Source organism: Rattus norvegicus, chromosome 8 (genome assembly GCF_021556685.1).
Source record: "Rattus norvegicus strain SHRSP/BbbUtx chromosome 8, alternate assembly SHRSP_T2T, whole genome shotgun sequence".
Lineage (NCBI taxonomy): Eukaryota > Metazoa > Chordata > Mammalia > Rodentia > Muridae > Rattus > Rattus norvegicus.
In genome coordinates this window covers 76,206,766-76,223,621 of record NC_141541.1, presented here as the reverse complement: position 1 = coordinate 76,223,621, position 16,856 = coordinate 76,206,766, and the positions used below count along the sequence as shown (strand labels likewise).

Sequence of the window (16,856 nt, the reverse complement as noted above, 5' to 3'; positions counted from 1 at the left end):
CTACCAAACACAAAAATCATCAGGTAATCCTACAAGATGGACATGTATTCAGTATGTGGAAGAACAGTGTGTGTGTGTGTGTGTGTGTGTGTGTGTGTGTGTGTGTGTGTGTGTGTGTGTGTGTGTAGAGGTGTCTGCATGCATGTCTATGCACCACACACAGTGTCTATGGCGGCCATAAGAGGGCACCAAATTCCCTAAATCTGGAGTTACAGACAGCTGTCATGTGGATGCCGGGTATTGAACTTTTCTAAGAGCAGCCACAGTGCTATTGACCTCTAGCCCACTGAATCATTCTTATGACGCACAATCTCTAAAGTTACAGAAGTGGAGACAGCTCTGCGTTTAACCATATGCTGATGTCTTACACACACTACAACCGAGGCCTTACTGGAGTCATCAGAAGGAATCTGCACAGAACACCCCTTTTTAGTCCTTCAGAGCACTTTATAACAAGCTCCACGGTCAACACAGAGCCCAAACCTGCTCATGAGCTCTGACTGTTCCACCCAGAGACTCTCACTGTCACCAGAAGTACTCAGATCATCCACACTGAGAGTGACAGTACTGTGTGTAGCACACAGATGTGATCAGATATGAACTTGTACATGTTGATAGACACAGGGCTGCTTCTACTGAAGTAAGCTGTGGTCTACAAGGAAGGAACAGGGATTGATTGATCAATAACCTGCCAGCGTGGAGAACAAAGTCCCCCCCCCCCCACCTTGGAATCAGATCTTTATTTTCATAAGATAAAGCAATGTTATAAAAAAATAGAAGGGAAGAGTATAATTAACTTCACAGTGGCTATACTTCCAGTTAATTGAGGCTAAAACTTTAGGAGAAAAAGAAATTTCACATGTTTAAGTCCCTGAACCTAAATTCATTACTTTAATTAATGTGATTAGAGTCTTTTAAGCTCTACCACTTTATTCCCGTGTCCAATGCAGAACTCAATCAAAAAGTTTAAAAGGCCCCAACATTGTGCTAGCTTAGTCACAGAACAACAAAGACATTCCAAAGTTTCACTGCTTAGGCAGTTGACTCTTACTTGTTCTTTTCTTTTTTCTTCCATTTTTATTAAACTGGGTATTTCTTATTTACATTTCAAATGTTATTCCCTTTCCCAGTTTCCTGTCATCAGTCCTCCCCCTCCCCTTCTATATCGGTGTTCCCCTCCCTATCCAACCCCCATTTACACCCCCCCCAACAATCCCCTACACTGGGAATCAAACCTTGGCAGGACCAAGGGCATCCCCTTCCACTGGTGCTCTTACTAGGCTATTCACTGCTACCTATGAGGTTGGAGTCCAGGGTCAGTCCATGTATAGAGCTTAGTCCCTGGAAGCTCTAGTTGGTTGACACTGTTTTTCTTATGGGGTCCCAAGCCCCTTCAGCTCTTTCAGTCCTTTCTCTGATTCCTTCAACGGGGGTCCCATTCTCAGTTCAGTGGTTTGCTGCTGGCATTCATCTCTGTATTTGACATATTCTGGCTGTGTCTCTCAGGAGAGATCTACATCCGGTCCCTGTCAGCCTGCACTTCTTAGCTTCATCCATCTTATCTAGTTTTGGTGGCTGTATATGTATGGGCCACATGTGAGGCAGGCTCTGAATGGGTGTTCCTTCAGTCTCTGCTCTAAACTTTGCCTCCCTATTTCCTCCTATGGATATTTTTTTTTCCCTTTCAAAGGAGTGAAGCATCCACATTTCGGTCCTCCTTCTTGAGTTTCATGTGGTCTATGCATCTTGGGTAATTTGAGCGTTTGGGCTAATATCCTCTTATCAATGAGTGCATACCATGTGTGTTTTTCTGTGATTGGGTTACCTCACTCTGGATGATATTTTCTAGTTCCATCCATTTGCCTATGAATTTCATAAAGTCATTGTTTTTGATAGCTGCATAGTACTCCATTGTGTAGATGTACCACATTTTCTGTATCCATTCCTCTGTTGAAGGGCATCTGGGATCTTTCCAGCTTCTGGCTATTATAAATAAGGTTGCTATGAACATAGTGGAGTATGTGTCTTTGTTTTATATTGGAGCATCTTTTGGGTATATGCCCAAGAGAGGTATAATTGGGTCCTCAGGTAGTGCAATGTCCAATTTTCTGAGGACCCTCCAGACTGAATTCGAGAGAGGTTGTACCAGTTTGCAATCCCACCAGCAATGGAGGACTGTTCCTCTTTCTCCACATCCTCGCCAGCATCTGCTGTCACCTGAGTTTTTGATCTTACTCATTCTGACTGGTGTGAAGTGGAATCTCAGGGTTGTTTTAATTTGCATTTCCCTGATGACTAAGGATGTTGATCATTTTAGGTGCTTCTCAGCCATTCAATATTCCTCAGCTGTGAATTCTTTGTTTAGCTCTGTACCCCATTTTTTAATAAGGTTATTTGGCTCTCTGGAGTCAAACTTCATGAGTTCTTTGTATATTTTGGATATGAGCCCTCTATCAGTTGTAAGATTGGTAAAGATCTTTTCCCAATCTGTTGGTTGCCGTTTTGTCCTAACCACAGTGTCCTTTGCCTTACAGAAGCTTTGCAACTTTATGAGATCCCATTTGTCGATTCTTGATCTTAGAGCATTAGGCATTGGTGTTCTGTTCAGGAAATTTTCTCTAGTGCACATATGTTCGAGACTCTTCCCCACTTTTTCTTCTATTAGTTTGAGTGTATCCGGTTTGATGTGGAGGTCCTTGATCCACTTGGACTTAAGCTTTGTACATGGTGATAAGAATGGATCGATTTTCATTCTTCTACATGCTGACCTCCAGTTGAACCAGCACCATTTGTTGAAAATGCTATCTTTTTTCCATTGGATGGTTTTGGCTCCTTTGTCAAAACTCAAGTGACCATGGGTGTGTGGGTTCATTTCTGGGTCTTCAACCCTACTCCATGGGTCTATCTGCCTGTCTCTGTACCAATACCATACAGTTTTTATCACTATTGCTCTGTAATACTGCTTGAGGTCAGGGATGGTGACTTCCCCAGAAGTCCTTTTATTGTTGGGGATAGTTTTAGCTATCCTGGGTTTTTTGCTACTCCAAATGAATTTGCAAATTGTTCTTTCTAACTCTCTTAAGAATTGGATTGGAATTTTGATGGGGACTGCATTGAATCTGTAGATTGCTTTTGGCAAAGTGGTCATCTTTACTATACTAATCCTGCCAATCCATGAGCATGGGAGATCTTTCCATCTTCTGGGATCTTCCTCAATTTCTTTCTTCAGAGACTTGAAGTTCTTATCATACAGATCTTTCACTTGTTTGGTTAGAGTCACACCAAGGTATTTTATATTATTTGGGACTATTATGAAGTATGAGCAGGCCTAGCTATTCTTTGTTAGTTTTATGTGTCTGACAGTGAAGTGGGTATTAGATATGGGTCTATCTGCCTGTCTCTGTACCAGCCAGATAGATTTCTTTCTCAGTCTAAGAACGAAGTTTTAAAAAGTATTTTACAACCTGACAGAATATTGATGATTACTGTTGGTGGGACAAACATGGCTTTCAATTAACCATTTTAGTATTTTCTAGTTTTTATAATTTTCATGTATTACTTCTAATTAAAATCATGACACAAAAGAAGGGGAAATGAAGAAATAAAAAATAAAACAATGGTAAGTTCTGAAGTCGGTTTGGCTCAGCATTTGGATATGACTTCTTCCCATATCTAATACTCACTTCACTGTCAGACACATAAAACTAACAAAGAATAGCTAGGCCTGCTCATACTTCCTGGATAAATGACATAAAAGGTAGCCATAGCTCTGTGGCTGTTTGCACTAAGGGAGGAGCCACTAGTCCAGTAAAAAGAAAGGGAGGGAAATCAGCAGCTTGCAGATTAGCAGAGGCCCGGGGAATGGGGGAAAGTGCATTTGTCCCTCAGTCACCAGTGCCCTTGCGAGGTGAGGCACCAGCCAACTCAGTAACAGCAAGGCGCACTGCTCTGCCAGGCACAGGGGCGTCCGTCCCATTCCATGGCCAAGAATGTAGAAACTTCCATTTAAATCATTTGTAAGATTGAGACATATCGACCTAAAAATCAACTATTTCATACTGAACTGAGTACTGGAAAAATAAAGTCACTCCGAACACACAGAAGTAACCTTCCTATTTAGCCAGCTTACCAGAGATAAGAACACTCAGAGGCCACAGGGGGGAAAAATGAAGAATCAATATTCATGTCTTATCATAAAAATAAAGAAAAGAAACCAGGTCAGGAGGGTGAATGATGGGAGGTAGACACGCTACACTGTGCCAGCAAGGAAAACAGGAAGGCCAGACATGCCATCAGGTGGCACTTCACCTCAAGTCCACAGACACGCAATGTAGGAGAGAGGCAGGTAAGGAGCTCTGTGAAATGACCTCTGGTGCACACTAGCAGGACTGAAGGATCTGGGTGAGAAGTGGGGTATAAGAATCCAGCTTTGAAGGAGACCTCACTTGCTGTTCATGAGGAAGCTACAGGCATTTTACTCTGAGCTCATGGTGGGAAGAGTTACACAGGGAGCTCCGGAACCAACGCCAAAGGGTATCTCAACATGTTAAACCTGAATCAGAATGCATGAAATAATCTTTGCTAATGAATTAAAGATAGAAATGAAATCAAGCCCATTAAATTAACAAGTAACACCATCTTTAAAAAAGGAAACAGTTGTTAAATTAGAAGAAACAACCAAATTAATGTAATGAATAAAAAGTAGAGAGGCTGGAGAGATGGCTCAGTGGTTAAGAACACTTGCTACTCTTGCAGAAGACCCAAGTTCAGTTCCCAGAACCCACTCGGAGCAGCTCACAGGCACCTATAATTCCAGCCCCAATGGGATACAATGCATTCTTCTGGCCTCCTGGCCTCTGCAGGTATCAGGTACACAGTGTGCATATACACATGCAAACGCTCAATTTGGTTTTGTTTGTTTTTTAATCAATTGGAACTGTCATCACACAGAACAGGCTTGCCTAAGTTCTAAATCCAAGAATAGCTTGTATACATGTATTCATCTACAGAATAAACTCAAGAAACTCCGTTGCTCTGGGTTTGGTGGTGCAGGCCTGTTCTCCCAGCACTCACTCAGGAAGTGGAGCCTGGAGGATCAGAATACCTAAGCTAGCCTGTGCTACACCGGGAGCCCAAGGGCAGCTGGACTATATGACTATGAAATAGAAAGGGCTAAGAATGTAGCACAATTAATAAACAGAGTGCTTGCCCAGCATGCATGAAGTTCTGCTGCCACCTCTAGCAAGCACAGATCTAGTGCAGTGGCACAGCTATAATCCCAAGACTGAACAAAGGCAGGGGCATCCTCAGCTACACAGAGAGTTTAAATACTGTCTCAAAAAGAGAAAGGAAGGAAGGAAGGAAGGAAGGAAGGAAGGAAGGAAGGAAGGAAGGAAGAAAGAAGGGAGAGAGAGAGAGAGAGAGAGAAAGAAAGAAAAAAAGAAAGAAAGAAAGAAAGAAAGAAAGAAAGAAAGAAAGAAAGAAAGAGAGGGAGGAAGGAAGGAAGGAAGGAAGGAAGAAAGGGAGGAAGAAAGGGAGGAGAAAGTGTTGATATTAAATAATTTCAACTGGAAATAATCTTTCCATGATTAAGGGGCTTAACCTGTATCTCCCCTACAGTATTTTAAGTTTACATAAATCCTCAGCACACATATGATCGCCTTACCAATGTCTCTCATCACTGTACTCACTAAACACTTTCTTAATTGCCTTAGGATGCACATAACTACGGGGCAGAAACAACTACTATGAGGCCATCAATTAATATTTCAAAAACTATGTTCAAATGTGTTACATTATTGGATCCTCACAGCCTCACAGCAAGAGGCAGGTAGCATATACCTATCAAGAAAGAGAAACTGAAGGTAGCTGGAGGTTAAATAAATGGCCTGTGAAGACCATGGCAACCTACAGATGGAGGAGCTGCCACTCAGTCTTCTGACACTCAATGCCATGTTCTGCCCACCATGCTCTCTTCTAGTGGAGCAGAACAGGTAGAAGGTTCAATCCTACCAAATCAATCTCCTTCCTCTGCCACGCAATAGCCAGACTCTGCACCAAGAGGCCTTGTTTTTAAGGTTATATAAAAATCCAAAAATGAGTGGAAAGGGTAGTGTCAGAGGATTACATCAGGAGCAACAGAAGGGACAGTTCCTCGGTGACACAGTAGGTGGCACTGCAGATGACCATGCCATGCTGGACCTTTTCTTCAAAAACAGCTCCTAAGCTGCATCTCAGAACTACTCCAGGAGCACACAGAGCTTACTCCTACCCCTCTCTGTGTCGTCATCACATGAAAAAGCTGGCAGTTAAGCAGAATGGGTGGTTCCTCCAAGGTTATACAATTACTGTGCCACTGCACCTCCTGACTCCCCGGTCAGTTCTTAATACGAAACATAAAGATTAATCCAAACTATGATACAACGACAACAACAAATGGCCAACAAATAAAAACACCAGACCCTTATCAAGCCGCATAGCCTAAAACGATGACAAACGCCTATGTAGTGCTGTGACTCAAGGTTTCTCAATCTAGCCATAGCAAAAGAGTCCAGCATCTGCTTCACTTGTATCAAATGTTTCTAAGCTCATCTCCCAAGGAAATGAGCTCAGCCACTAAGCCATTAGCAAAAGCATGAATCGATTTATTTTAATGACTCATGTTTTCACAGACACCAAAGAAAATATTGTACCGATTCCTTCCAAATGAACTGAACTATCTGACTCCAAACCAAACCAATCCAGATTGCTTCAGTTGGAAGTTTGCTGCGAAGCAGAAAGGAAGTAACTGACTCTTACTTTCCAGTGTCCTGTTGAAACAAGAAGTCTTGGCAGAGAAAAGCAGAAAGCTGCTCGGAAATCACCAAGACTTTCTCCTTTCAAATGCCACGCAGGGCCTAAAATCCAAGACGCTCACAAACGGTTTCAAGGCACCAACTTGGGGCTCTATTTCCAGAAAAGGGGTAGATTTTTAATTAATGATGATGCTATGTACATGCATGGAAAGGTGTATCCACTTTAGCTTTTCAAGCTCTGCTTTGACCCATTGTTCCACCCTGTGGGGAAATAGTTCTAGTGCTTTGCCTTACTTCAGCTCCCCAAAAGCCGTGCTTCCAGACCCTGAGGGTCCCTGCCCCCAGCTGGCTTTGATTTGTATTAAAGAATTGCTGAACAGCCAATGGCTGGGCAAGGAGATAGGAGGAAGGACTTTTAGGACTTTTAGATTGCAGGGGTAGGGGTTGGGGATTTAGCTCAGTGGTAGAGCAAGGCCCTGGGTTCTGTCCTCAGCTGGGGGGTGGGAAAGGGGGGAGATCGCAGAGGGAAAGGGACCCACTGAGGGGGAGAAGAGGAAACTTGTCATGATGGGGAAACAAAGAGAGCAGACTTAAAGGCCTGTCCACATGTACGATTCCAGGAAAGTGGCCCAAAAGCCCCACTTGGGGTAGCAGAGATGAAAAAGATGTTAACTCAGGAATACCACAGGGGAGTGTGCCCTAGCTGTGGAGAGATTTAGAAGTGCCCAGCCATTGAGCAAATTAGGTATATCGAAATAAGCTGGAGTGTATAGGTCTTTTATTCTGGAATCCCGAGAGCGGGTGGCTAGGGGCTTAATCACCTGCCAGGAGGGAGCTTTAAAAAAAAAAAAAAAAAAAAAACCTTGGGGAAGGGGACTTGATGGCTCAGTAGTTAAGAGCACTTGTGTTCTCACGGAGGACCCAAGTTCAGTTCCCAGCACCCACATGGTGGCTCATAACCATTCCTATCTCCAAAAAACTCAGATACCCTCTTCTGGCCTCCACAGGCACTGCAAGAACATGGTGCACACACACATACCCTGCAGGTAAAACACTTACACATGAAATAAAATTCTTTTTAAAAAAGCACTCCCTCGATGAGTTTAGAAGTACTACTTAGACCTACAGGGTTTGATGTAATGTGGCTAAGGAAGCTAACAATCACACAAGTGTTTTTTTCTGTCATCCCAGTCTGCCCCGCCTGCTGGGCATCACACAGATGTGGCTTCTTTACCTTGCATTCTGTGACTGGCTCTTCGCCACCAGTACAGAAGGAAGGAGGAAGGACAGAGCTGTGCCTGGGCCAGCATGCCTCACTCTGGCTGCAGGCGGTGCAGCACAGCCTCCCTAAGGAAGGGCTCAAGCTGCTCCAGCCTCGTTCAAACCACAGGTGCTTAAAGCCCAAGAAGACACAGTCACCTCATTCACTTCAGAGAAGAAACAGATGGCTTCCCATCAGTGACCTGCCAAAAGCCCCGCACCTGGGGGAAGACCTCCTGTCCAGTTTCCTCATCCTCTCTCCTTCCTCGGGCTGCTTTCTGCCAGCAAGACAAGCTGAGCATCATAACTCTAAAACCTAAAATTCTTCAAAATCCGAAACTTTTGGGTGCTGACATGATGCCAGACAGAAAATCTCTACACACCCAATCCTGCACGGACCACTGCTCTGAAATGCGGCATGCTGAAAATAACTGCAAGGCTAGGCGCACTATAGGTATATGAACTAAAACTGAATTTTGTGATAACTTGGTTGTCATCCCCAAGAAATCATGTCACACACTCATAAATATTCTAAATTCTGAAAATCAAAGTCCAGAATCTATAGCAGTTCTAGTCCTCAGCATTTGGAATAGGAACTCCACCCATAACTGCGGGCTGACACAGAAGGGCATCTAGGGTGAAGGACAGGACCTGAAACTGCACCCCAGAGGCTAGCCTAAGGGGTTATGAACTCTGTGTGCACCACACCCATGTTCCTATTCCTGGTATGACAGCCACCCCTGTCGTCCTGCACACCATGTCTAAGGTTCAGTGCACTGGATTAAGGGAAGTGAGAGCCACAGAGTCCTGAGTGGAAGCTGCTCCTGTTCCTCCACAGTAAAAAGCTTTGAAAAATCAAATTGGCAGCTTCTACATTGCAACACCACTCAACCCAAATTGCAAAAGATCTGACATTTCGACACATTGTTTTCGAGACATGGTATCCTTAAAACAATTAAATCCTGGATACCTCTCAAACAGCTAAGGGCTGTGTAATTCATCTGCTGGTACCAGTTTGGATCAAAAGCCTAAATAAACATTTCATCCGGCAGGACCCGCCCACCAGGCACATGTCTGAGCCTTTGAAGGCTGGCGCACTGCACACTGTTACAGAAAACGTGAGCGCTGTCAAGTATAAATTAATTGCAAAAGGTTTCCTTGCTTTTAAGAAGTTAGAGGGAGGGGTAAAATATCTTCACATGCATGAATGATGCAAACAGATACATGATGTTAGAGGAAACATGCTTCAGAAAATGCCACAGCAGGCTGTCCCGCCCATCATTACCATCCATCACTAACAATCACAAAGGACTTTCCTTGGACTTCCAACACTTCGTGTTGTACGTTCTCTTTACAGATTAGGAAACTGAGGCTCAGAGAATTAAAATGTCTTTCCCCAGGATCCTGTAAGTAGTCAACTGGGACCTGTTTCTACAGCAGCAAGTTTTTAAAATGTATTTTGCCTAAACCATTTTCAAAAGTACCTACAAACTGTTTGTCATTAAATAACCTTTTAAGAAGAAATTCCAAACCAGGAGGTGCTAATTTTCTCCCAGGTGCCTTTTTATCCCAGCACTCAGATGGCAGAGGCAAAGGCAGGAGGATCTCCATGAGTGTGAGGCCAGCCTGGTCTAGAGCTCCAGGATAGACAGCCAGGGCTACACAGGGCTATCCTGTCTCAATAACCAAAAAAAAAGAATAAATTCCCAAAGATAGTCACAAAGTTTAAGAGTCCTTTATGTCCTCTCTGAACATTATTATTATTATTATTATTATTATTATTATTATTATTATCATTATTATTATTATTATTATTGCCTTTGCTTCTTCAGTTTAAAAAGTTTGAAAAATTATTACATTTTTATGTGGGGGGAGGAGGCCGTGGCATTCTGCCTGCATGTGGAGGTCAGAGGACGAGTTGTAGGAGTCATTTCTCTCGTACTATGTGCATCCCAGGGACTGAACTCTGACAATCAGGCTCGGCAGTAAGCAAGCTTACCCACTGAGCAAGCCATCTTGCTGGCCTCGCTTTTCCTCAACTTAAAAACAACTTCCAGAATATAAAACCTGATTCTAGACTTTCTTATAACTCCTTTTTCATACTACAATTTTCTTATTTATTGTGGCTTTCATTGTTTCCTTGTGTGGATGTCTCACAGGCCCAACACAATGTTTTTCAGAGTATAGCAACATTATATTTTGACGCTCAAAATTGTCTGGGGAACATCAAAGATTCATGCACCTTTGTGGTCATGCTACATGTAGGTGATTTGAGATGCCTATTCATCTTGTTAGACATCTCTTAAGAGTAATGTACTCTCTCTAAATCCTTCTACTCCTTAGTAAAATCTGTTAGCCCACTGGGTCTCATTGTATGCAGGAGACAATCTCCATTTTCTTCCTAGGCCAGTTCTTCCACTACTGTGCAAGGCCGGAAAGCACTTCATTTCTGACTGTCCATCTCTCCACTGCCAGTGTTTTCAGCAGTATCCCAAGGCTAACACATGCCAGCAGCACACCTCCTCAGTCAACAGCATTTTAAGCACTGGCGAACAGTCTCCTGACACCGAAATCAGCTGCTTTGGGCTAATCTAATACCCTAGTTAAGAGTAAGTTAACTTACTCTCCAAAGAACGGGGGGTGGGGGGGAGGGACCTACGTATGTAAAACTTCTACAGGAAGAATCCCCCTATTCTAAAGTTTTGAACATGCAAAGGTTTAAACAAAAAAGCACTGGCATAAATTTTGCCTGCTAACACACATGAAGGACACAAATAGGATCACATATCACTTTCAAATTTTCTTGAAAAATTTTGTCAGCACCATAGAGGTCTTATCCAAGCATTTCATTAATACCCCATTTGTTTTCCAACTCCGTAAAGGTTAAGACCAGTTTCTCCAGCACTATTGTCTTGAGTAACAGTCAACTCAGACCGTCTTTCTATTTTAAGGAGAATCGGATGGAAGACAGCAGGTTGTGCAATAAGTACAAAGCACGTGACATCCAGAAACCATTAGTTAAACTTTAAAGGGCTGAGCTCTGGGCTGACAAAGCACAGTGGCTGACTGTTCCCGGGACAGCTGGTGAAAGAAACCGATGATGTATCTGCCACTCAGGCACACAGCCCAGTTAAGGCATACTACTGGCAGAATATGTCATTGTAAAAAAAGAAAACAACAAAATAAAATGGAGCTTGAGGGCATATCTAGCTCATGGCAGAATGTCGTCACTGGGCACCATCAAGGCCTGGGGTTGGAGCCCCAGCACCACAAAGTAAATTAAAGCAGAAAACGGGGTAAAGGAAAAATCTCATTCCTAAATTTCACTAGAGACAGCAAGGAGGGAGGTGTGACACACTGTAGCACTTAAATTCAGTGTGAATAAGCTGGAAGTCTTCAGACTATATGCACTGCCAAACGGTTTACAAACTGAACCACACAATACTGACACTGGAAGGGGCCTAAGTGTCTATATGTTACTCCCACGTTAAAAGTGAATAGTGAGATTTGGTAGTGAAGGAATCTTCAACCGCACCTACACGTTTTTTTTTTTTAAAACAACTTAAACTCAGGACAAGGGAACCAGTAAGACCCAAGGAGCGGTTAATGGGACTATCGTCTTGTCAGGTCTGATTCAAACTCCTCAGACCACACAAACACTTTCTCTGTGGAAGCTGAGATGAAAACACAAAGGTCCTTACGGTAAATGGCCATCCCGACACACTAGCAGGCCCAGAACTATAGGCCTTCTAGCTCAGAGTTCACACTTCAGACATTTTACAAACGGACGTTACTGCAAGAATTCTAAAGAAACACTCGCCCTCTCTCTTTCTGCAGAAAGGATCCAGACACTGAACTCCTTGTAGAAACTTTTCCTTTTGCATTATGTAGCAGGGATGGGTATGAGAAGTGTGTATTTATGGGAAAAAAAAACACAAAAGGGGGGGCAACAAATAAAACACATTGTTCCAACATAATTCAGGAGACACAGCATTGTCCAATAAAAATAGGGTGCCTCTCCCTAATCATTAATTTTAGGAGCCCAGGTTTGTGACAGACATAAGGTGGAACTCCTTTGCAATTGCTAATGGTAGGTTATAGTGATAAACAAGCCCAGCAGAGCGGATACAGCCTATGCATTTTAGCTTCGAGATTATGTGGCTTGTAACCTCGTCACAAATTGACCTTGTAGCTGATGACGGTTCTGCATTTCAATAATGTATTTAACTCAATCTAGTCAAATAACCATTTCAACACGTAGCCAACATAAAATTTATTGAGATGCTGCTTTTGGTTGATTTGGTTTTGGTTTTGGTTTTGGTTTTGTCTTCTTGTCCTCCATTGGGAGAAATGCTCATCTTCAAAACCCAGTGTGTTTTATACTTGGAGCGTGTAACCACATCTCAAGCACCAAACAGCTAGCTTCCCCATTGGCAAATGCCAACCAGACTGAGCAAGCCTACACTTGAATCGCTGACAATTAAAAATAGCTCCGTCCATTTAAGTTGGATGCTGTTTTTTAATTTCTACCCAAAACTGACAAAATTCACAAGCCTTATAGTAACTTAGTAATTAAAAGAAGTACTCTCGTATCCCTAAACACCCGATCTGTGCTGGTATTCTACCATGCTGAGGAAGCTTGAAGCAGGCGTTCTGCCACTGAGCTACACGCCCAAATCCAAGTTTATTGAAGAATGCAGAAGTAGGCTACTTATCACAAGACTTTTCGACTCCTAATCTCCAGAATAATAACCCTGGCAGGTCTTCCCGCACTTGCACCCTAGCAGACAACACTAATTAATGATGCCTCTAGCCAACGGCTCGAATGTCTATTTCAAAACAAAAACAAAAACTGCAGAGCCCTCTACCTAACTAGGAAGTGGCCAATGGTAGGAATCCCTGAGTTAGGAGTCCTTGGGGATAAGGCACGCCTTTCTTCTCACTGTCACCCCTGCCCATCCCACCTTCCTGGGCTGGGAAGCCTGGTCCTGGGGCCCTGAGATGCAAGGGGAGACAAGCTGGCACTGTAGGGAGCATGAGCCGCGCTCTGACGTCCGCTGCTGAGGTAAATAATTACATTTTTTCCCTTGTTTTATTCTGAGGCGTTAGAGGGGACAGCTGAGCAGCGTGTTGCCCCTGTGTGGCTGCGTCGCCAGCAGGGGTATGCCCGGCGGGGTCCCCAGGGTCCCCAGGCTCACACACGCACAGCCCCCTCTCCCATGCCGGTAGGCCATGACATCGCGCTTACCACCCCAGATCCCCAGCTTTAGCTGGGACTTGTTCAGGTTCTCCACGTAGTCCCCTAGGAAGCGATTCAGCAAGTCAGCGACCACCGACTCCAACACCATGGCGGGACCGGGAGGCGGGAGAGGGAGGAGCCGGAACGCAGCGCGCAGGGGAGGGCCGTGGCCGGCGCAGACTGACAGCTGAGGCCCGCCCCGCGCCGCGCTTGCGCGACGCCGCCAGTGCGCAGGCGTGACCTCATCGCCCCCACTTACAGGATTACAGGGGACCGACGAAAGAGAGTGAGGCTTGGGGCAAAGCGCTGTGGCTCTCCTGCACAAAGCAGTGTTCAAGTCCTGAGCATCTCATAATCCCAGCATAGTAATGCACTTCTCTTAACCCCAGCACTAGGAAGGCAGAGGACGGAAAGTCAGAATTTTAAGGTCATCCTTGGCTACACAGCCAGTTCAAGGCCACACTACATAGTCAATTCAAGGCCAGACTAGGCTAGAAATTCTAAAAATTTTAGAATTTTTGTTAAGTAATACAAGGTGAGATGACTCAGACCCAGGTGAGATGGCTCTGTCCGTAAAGCATCAGGTCTGATGATTTGAGTTAATTACTGAAACTCAATGGTGAAGGAGAGAACAGACACCTTCAAGTTCTGCCCGCCACACTCATTATACCTTCCATCATACAAACACACAGTAAAAGCCAAGGATACATACATAGTAAGACCCTGTCTCAAAAATAAATAAACAAACAAACAAATGCAACTTGAAAATAAAGGCTGGGCCTGGTGACACAGGTCATTAGTCCCACGCAGATCTCTGTGAGTTCAAGGCCAGCCTAGTCTACATAACGAATTCCAGACCAGCCAGAGCTACATGGTGTAAGGCTGTCTCAGATAGATAGATAGATAGATAGATAGATAGATAGATAGATAGATAGATAGATAGATAGATAGATAGATAGATAGAACAGTGCTAACCAGTAACTGACAGTCTTCCATTCTTGCCACATAAACCCTTAACCATTTGTTTTTCCTTGTTCTTTTGGACTTAACCTAGAGCCTCTCCCCTTCCCTGTGTATAACCAATGAACAGCAAATCTGCGCGTTCTATATTGATTGTGTTTCCTTAATTCTTCTGTCTCCCTTGCACCAGCTCGCCGGTACTTACTAATTGCCCTACTAGCCCCAGCCTTTTTTTCCCTTTGATCTATCCTTCAGACTGACACCAGAGCTCACTTTTCCGAGCACAGATAAATTTGTTGGCCACCTACCATTGTGAGGTCCACTTAAATCTAACATAAACCCAACATAACTCAAATACCAGGTCAATGCGGATGTCAAAAATTTACTGAAATCAAACCACTACTAATCCATCAGGGCTGTGGAACAGACTCAGGAGTTGAATTGCAACCCTGAAGAGATGTTGTACAGCCTGTTTAAATGATGAAACCATAAGAGGCGGGGAGCGGGGTGGGCTGTAGCATTGTCCTATTACATTTTGACATAAGGGGTTGAGCAAGGGAATTTCCACAAATTAGGATAGGAGTTGGTTCTTGGGCCTGGGAACATGAATTTAGTTTGATCCTGCCAGAAAGATGGAGTTGTCCCTGAGATGTCTGGCCTCAGAAAACTGTTTCCTCACAACAGAAGCTGTTCAGCTATTGGGGAGTCCTAAGCTCCCCTAGAGCCTGGGACCTTGAATTTAGTTTCTCTCTATGATTAAATGGTGTCTGAAAATGAAATGGAAGGACTTAGAATAAATTTCTTTTGTTTGCTCCCAACATACTAAAAAGTAGTAACCTAATATTTACTCTTCAATCTTAACCAACAACTTCCATCATGTAAAACATTCTCCTCAATCTGTCCCCAGTTCTTTCCAATCATACCCCTTAGGATGCTTAATCTCAATTGTCAGTTTGATAAGATATGGAACCGCCTGGGAGATAGGCCCCTGGGCAGGCCAGCAGAGGATTAGCTTAGTTTGGCTAAATGAGGTAGGAAGGCCTGCCCACTATGAGTAGAACGGTTCCTGAGAGTGGGATCCTGAACTAACTCCCTCTCCCTCTCCCTCTCCCTCTCCCCTCTGTCCCTCCTCTCTCTTTCTCTCTCTCTCTCTCTCTCTCTCTCTCTCTCTCTCTCTCTCTCTCCCTCGCCCTCGCCCTCGCCCTCTCCCTCTCCCTCTCCCCTCTGTCCCTCCTCTCTCTTTCTCTCTCTCTCTCTCTCTCTCTCTCTCTCTCTCTCTCTCTCCCTCTCCCTCGCCCTCGCCCTCTCCCTCTCCCTCTCCCCTCTGTCCCTCCTCTCTCTCTCTTTCTCTCTCTCTCTCTCTCTCTCTCTCTCTCTCCCTCTCCTTCTCCCTCTCCCTCTCCCTCTCCCCTCTGTCCCTCCTCTCTCTTTCTCTCTCTCTCTCTCTCTCTCTCTCTCTCTCTCTCTCTCCTCTCCTTCTCCCTCTCCCTCTCCCTCTCCCCTCTGTCCCTCCTCTCTCTTTCTCTCTCTCTCTCTCTCTCTCTCTCTCTCTCTCTCTCTCCCTCTCCTTCTCCCTCTCCCTCTCCCTCTCCCCTCTGTCCCTCCTCTCTCTTTCTCTCTCTCTCTCTCTCTCTCTCTCTCTCTCTCTCTCTCTCTCTCACACACACACACACACACACACACACACACACACACACACACACCCCTACCACACCCGCTTCTTTATCACAGGTGCCATGTGACTAGCTGCTTCAAGCTCCTAAAGCCTTGAGTTCCACAGCTGGTAAATTACTGGATCTAGAACCCTGAGGCAAAATAAGCCTTCCCTCCGAAAGTTGCCTTTTTCGGGTATTTTACCACAGCAATAGAGAAAGTTAACTAAAACACCTCCCTCTCCCTCTCCCTGCCTATGCTCCTACTGACTATTCCCGAGGGAGTTTAAAGAATTGAAAACGTACACAAGTGCCTTTCAGATGGAGCCAGGGAGCCTGTTCTTCCAGCAAGTCCCTGAGAAATCTGTAACCCCTGGTTCAGACGTGGGCAGGCCACAGCTCTGCTCATACATGTTTGTCCCACCAACAATGGCAGCTTTCTAGTTTGCTTTAAAGAAGGCCTTCCTTCCTGGGTTCCTGGTGAATCAGTAGATATATGTTCTTTGTTCACTGACAACTAAAAAACAAATTCTTAAATTAGAGGCAGTGGCAGTGCACACCTCTAATCCCAGCCCTCGGGAGGCAGAGGCAGGTGGATATCTGAGTTCAAGGCCAGCCTGATCTACAGAGTGAGTTCCAGTACAGCCAGGGCTACACAAACCCTGCCTTGAAAAACCAAAAGTAAATAAATAATAAATAAATTTTAAAAAGCTGTTATTCTGAGACATTAAAGTCTTAATGCTTGTGGAAAATGTGGTTCACTGGCATTTAAAAAGCTACATTCTTCTTGGCTAGCGAGATAGCTCAGTGGGTAAGGTCTTAAGCCCGATGACCTCAGTTTTATCTCCAGAATCCACAGGAAGGTAGTAGTCCCTCCCCCAATCCATATAATGCACAATAATAAACCCTCCCCAAAAAAGGAAATCATGTATGCTGCTGTTGATTTAAGGT

General features: G+C 44.3%; 1 protein-coding gene across 1 annotated transcript in view; it reads right to left on the bottom strand.

Moving 5' to 3' along the window:
- Vps13c (vacuolar protein sorting 13 homolog C) overlaps positions 1–13,475 on the bottom strand; it is a 165,236-nt gene extending 151,761 nt beyond the window's left edge. The window contains 1 exon segment of the mRNA XM_087564087.1: positions 13,303–13,475. Within this exon segment, the coding sequence (XP_087420213.1) occupies positions 13,303–13,402 (100 nt within the window). The 5' untranslated portion in view covers positions 13,403–13,475.
- Positions 13,476–16,856: the final 3,381 nt, after the last annotated feature.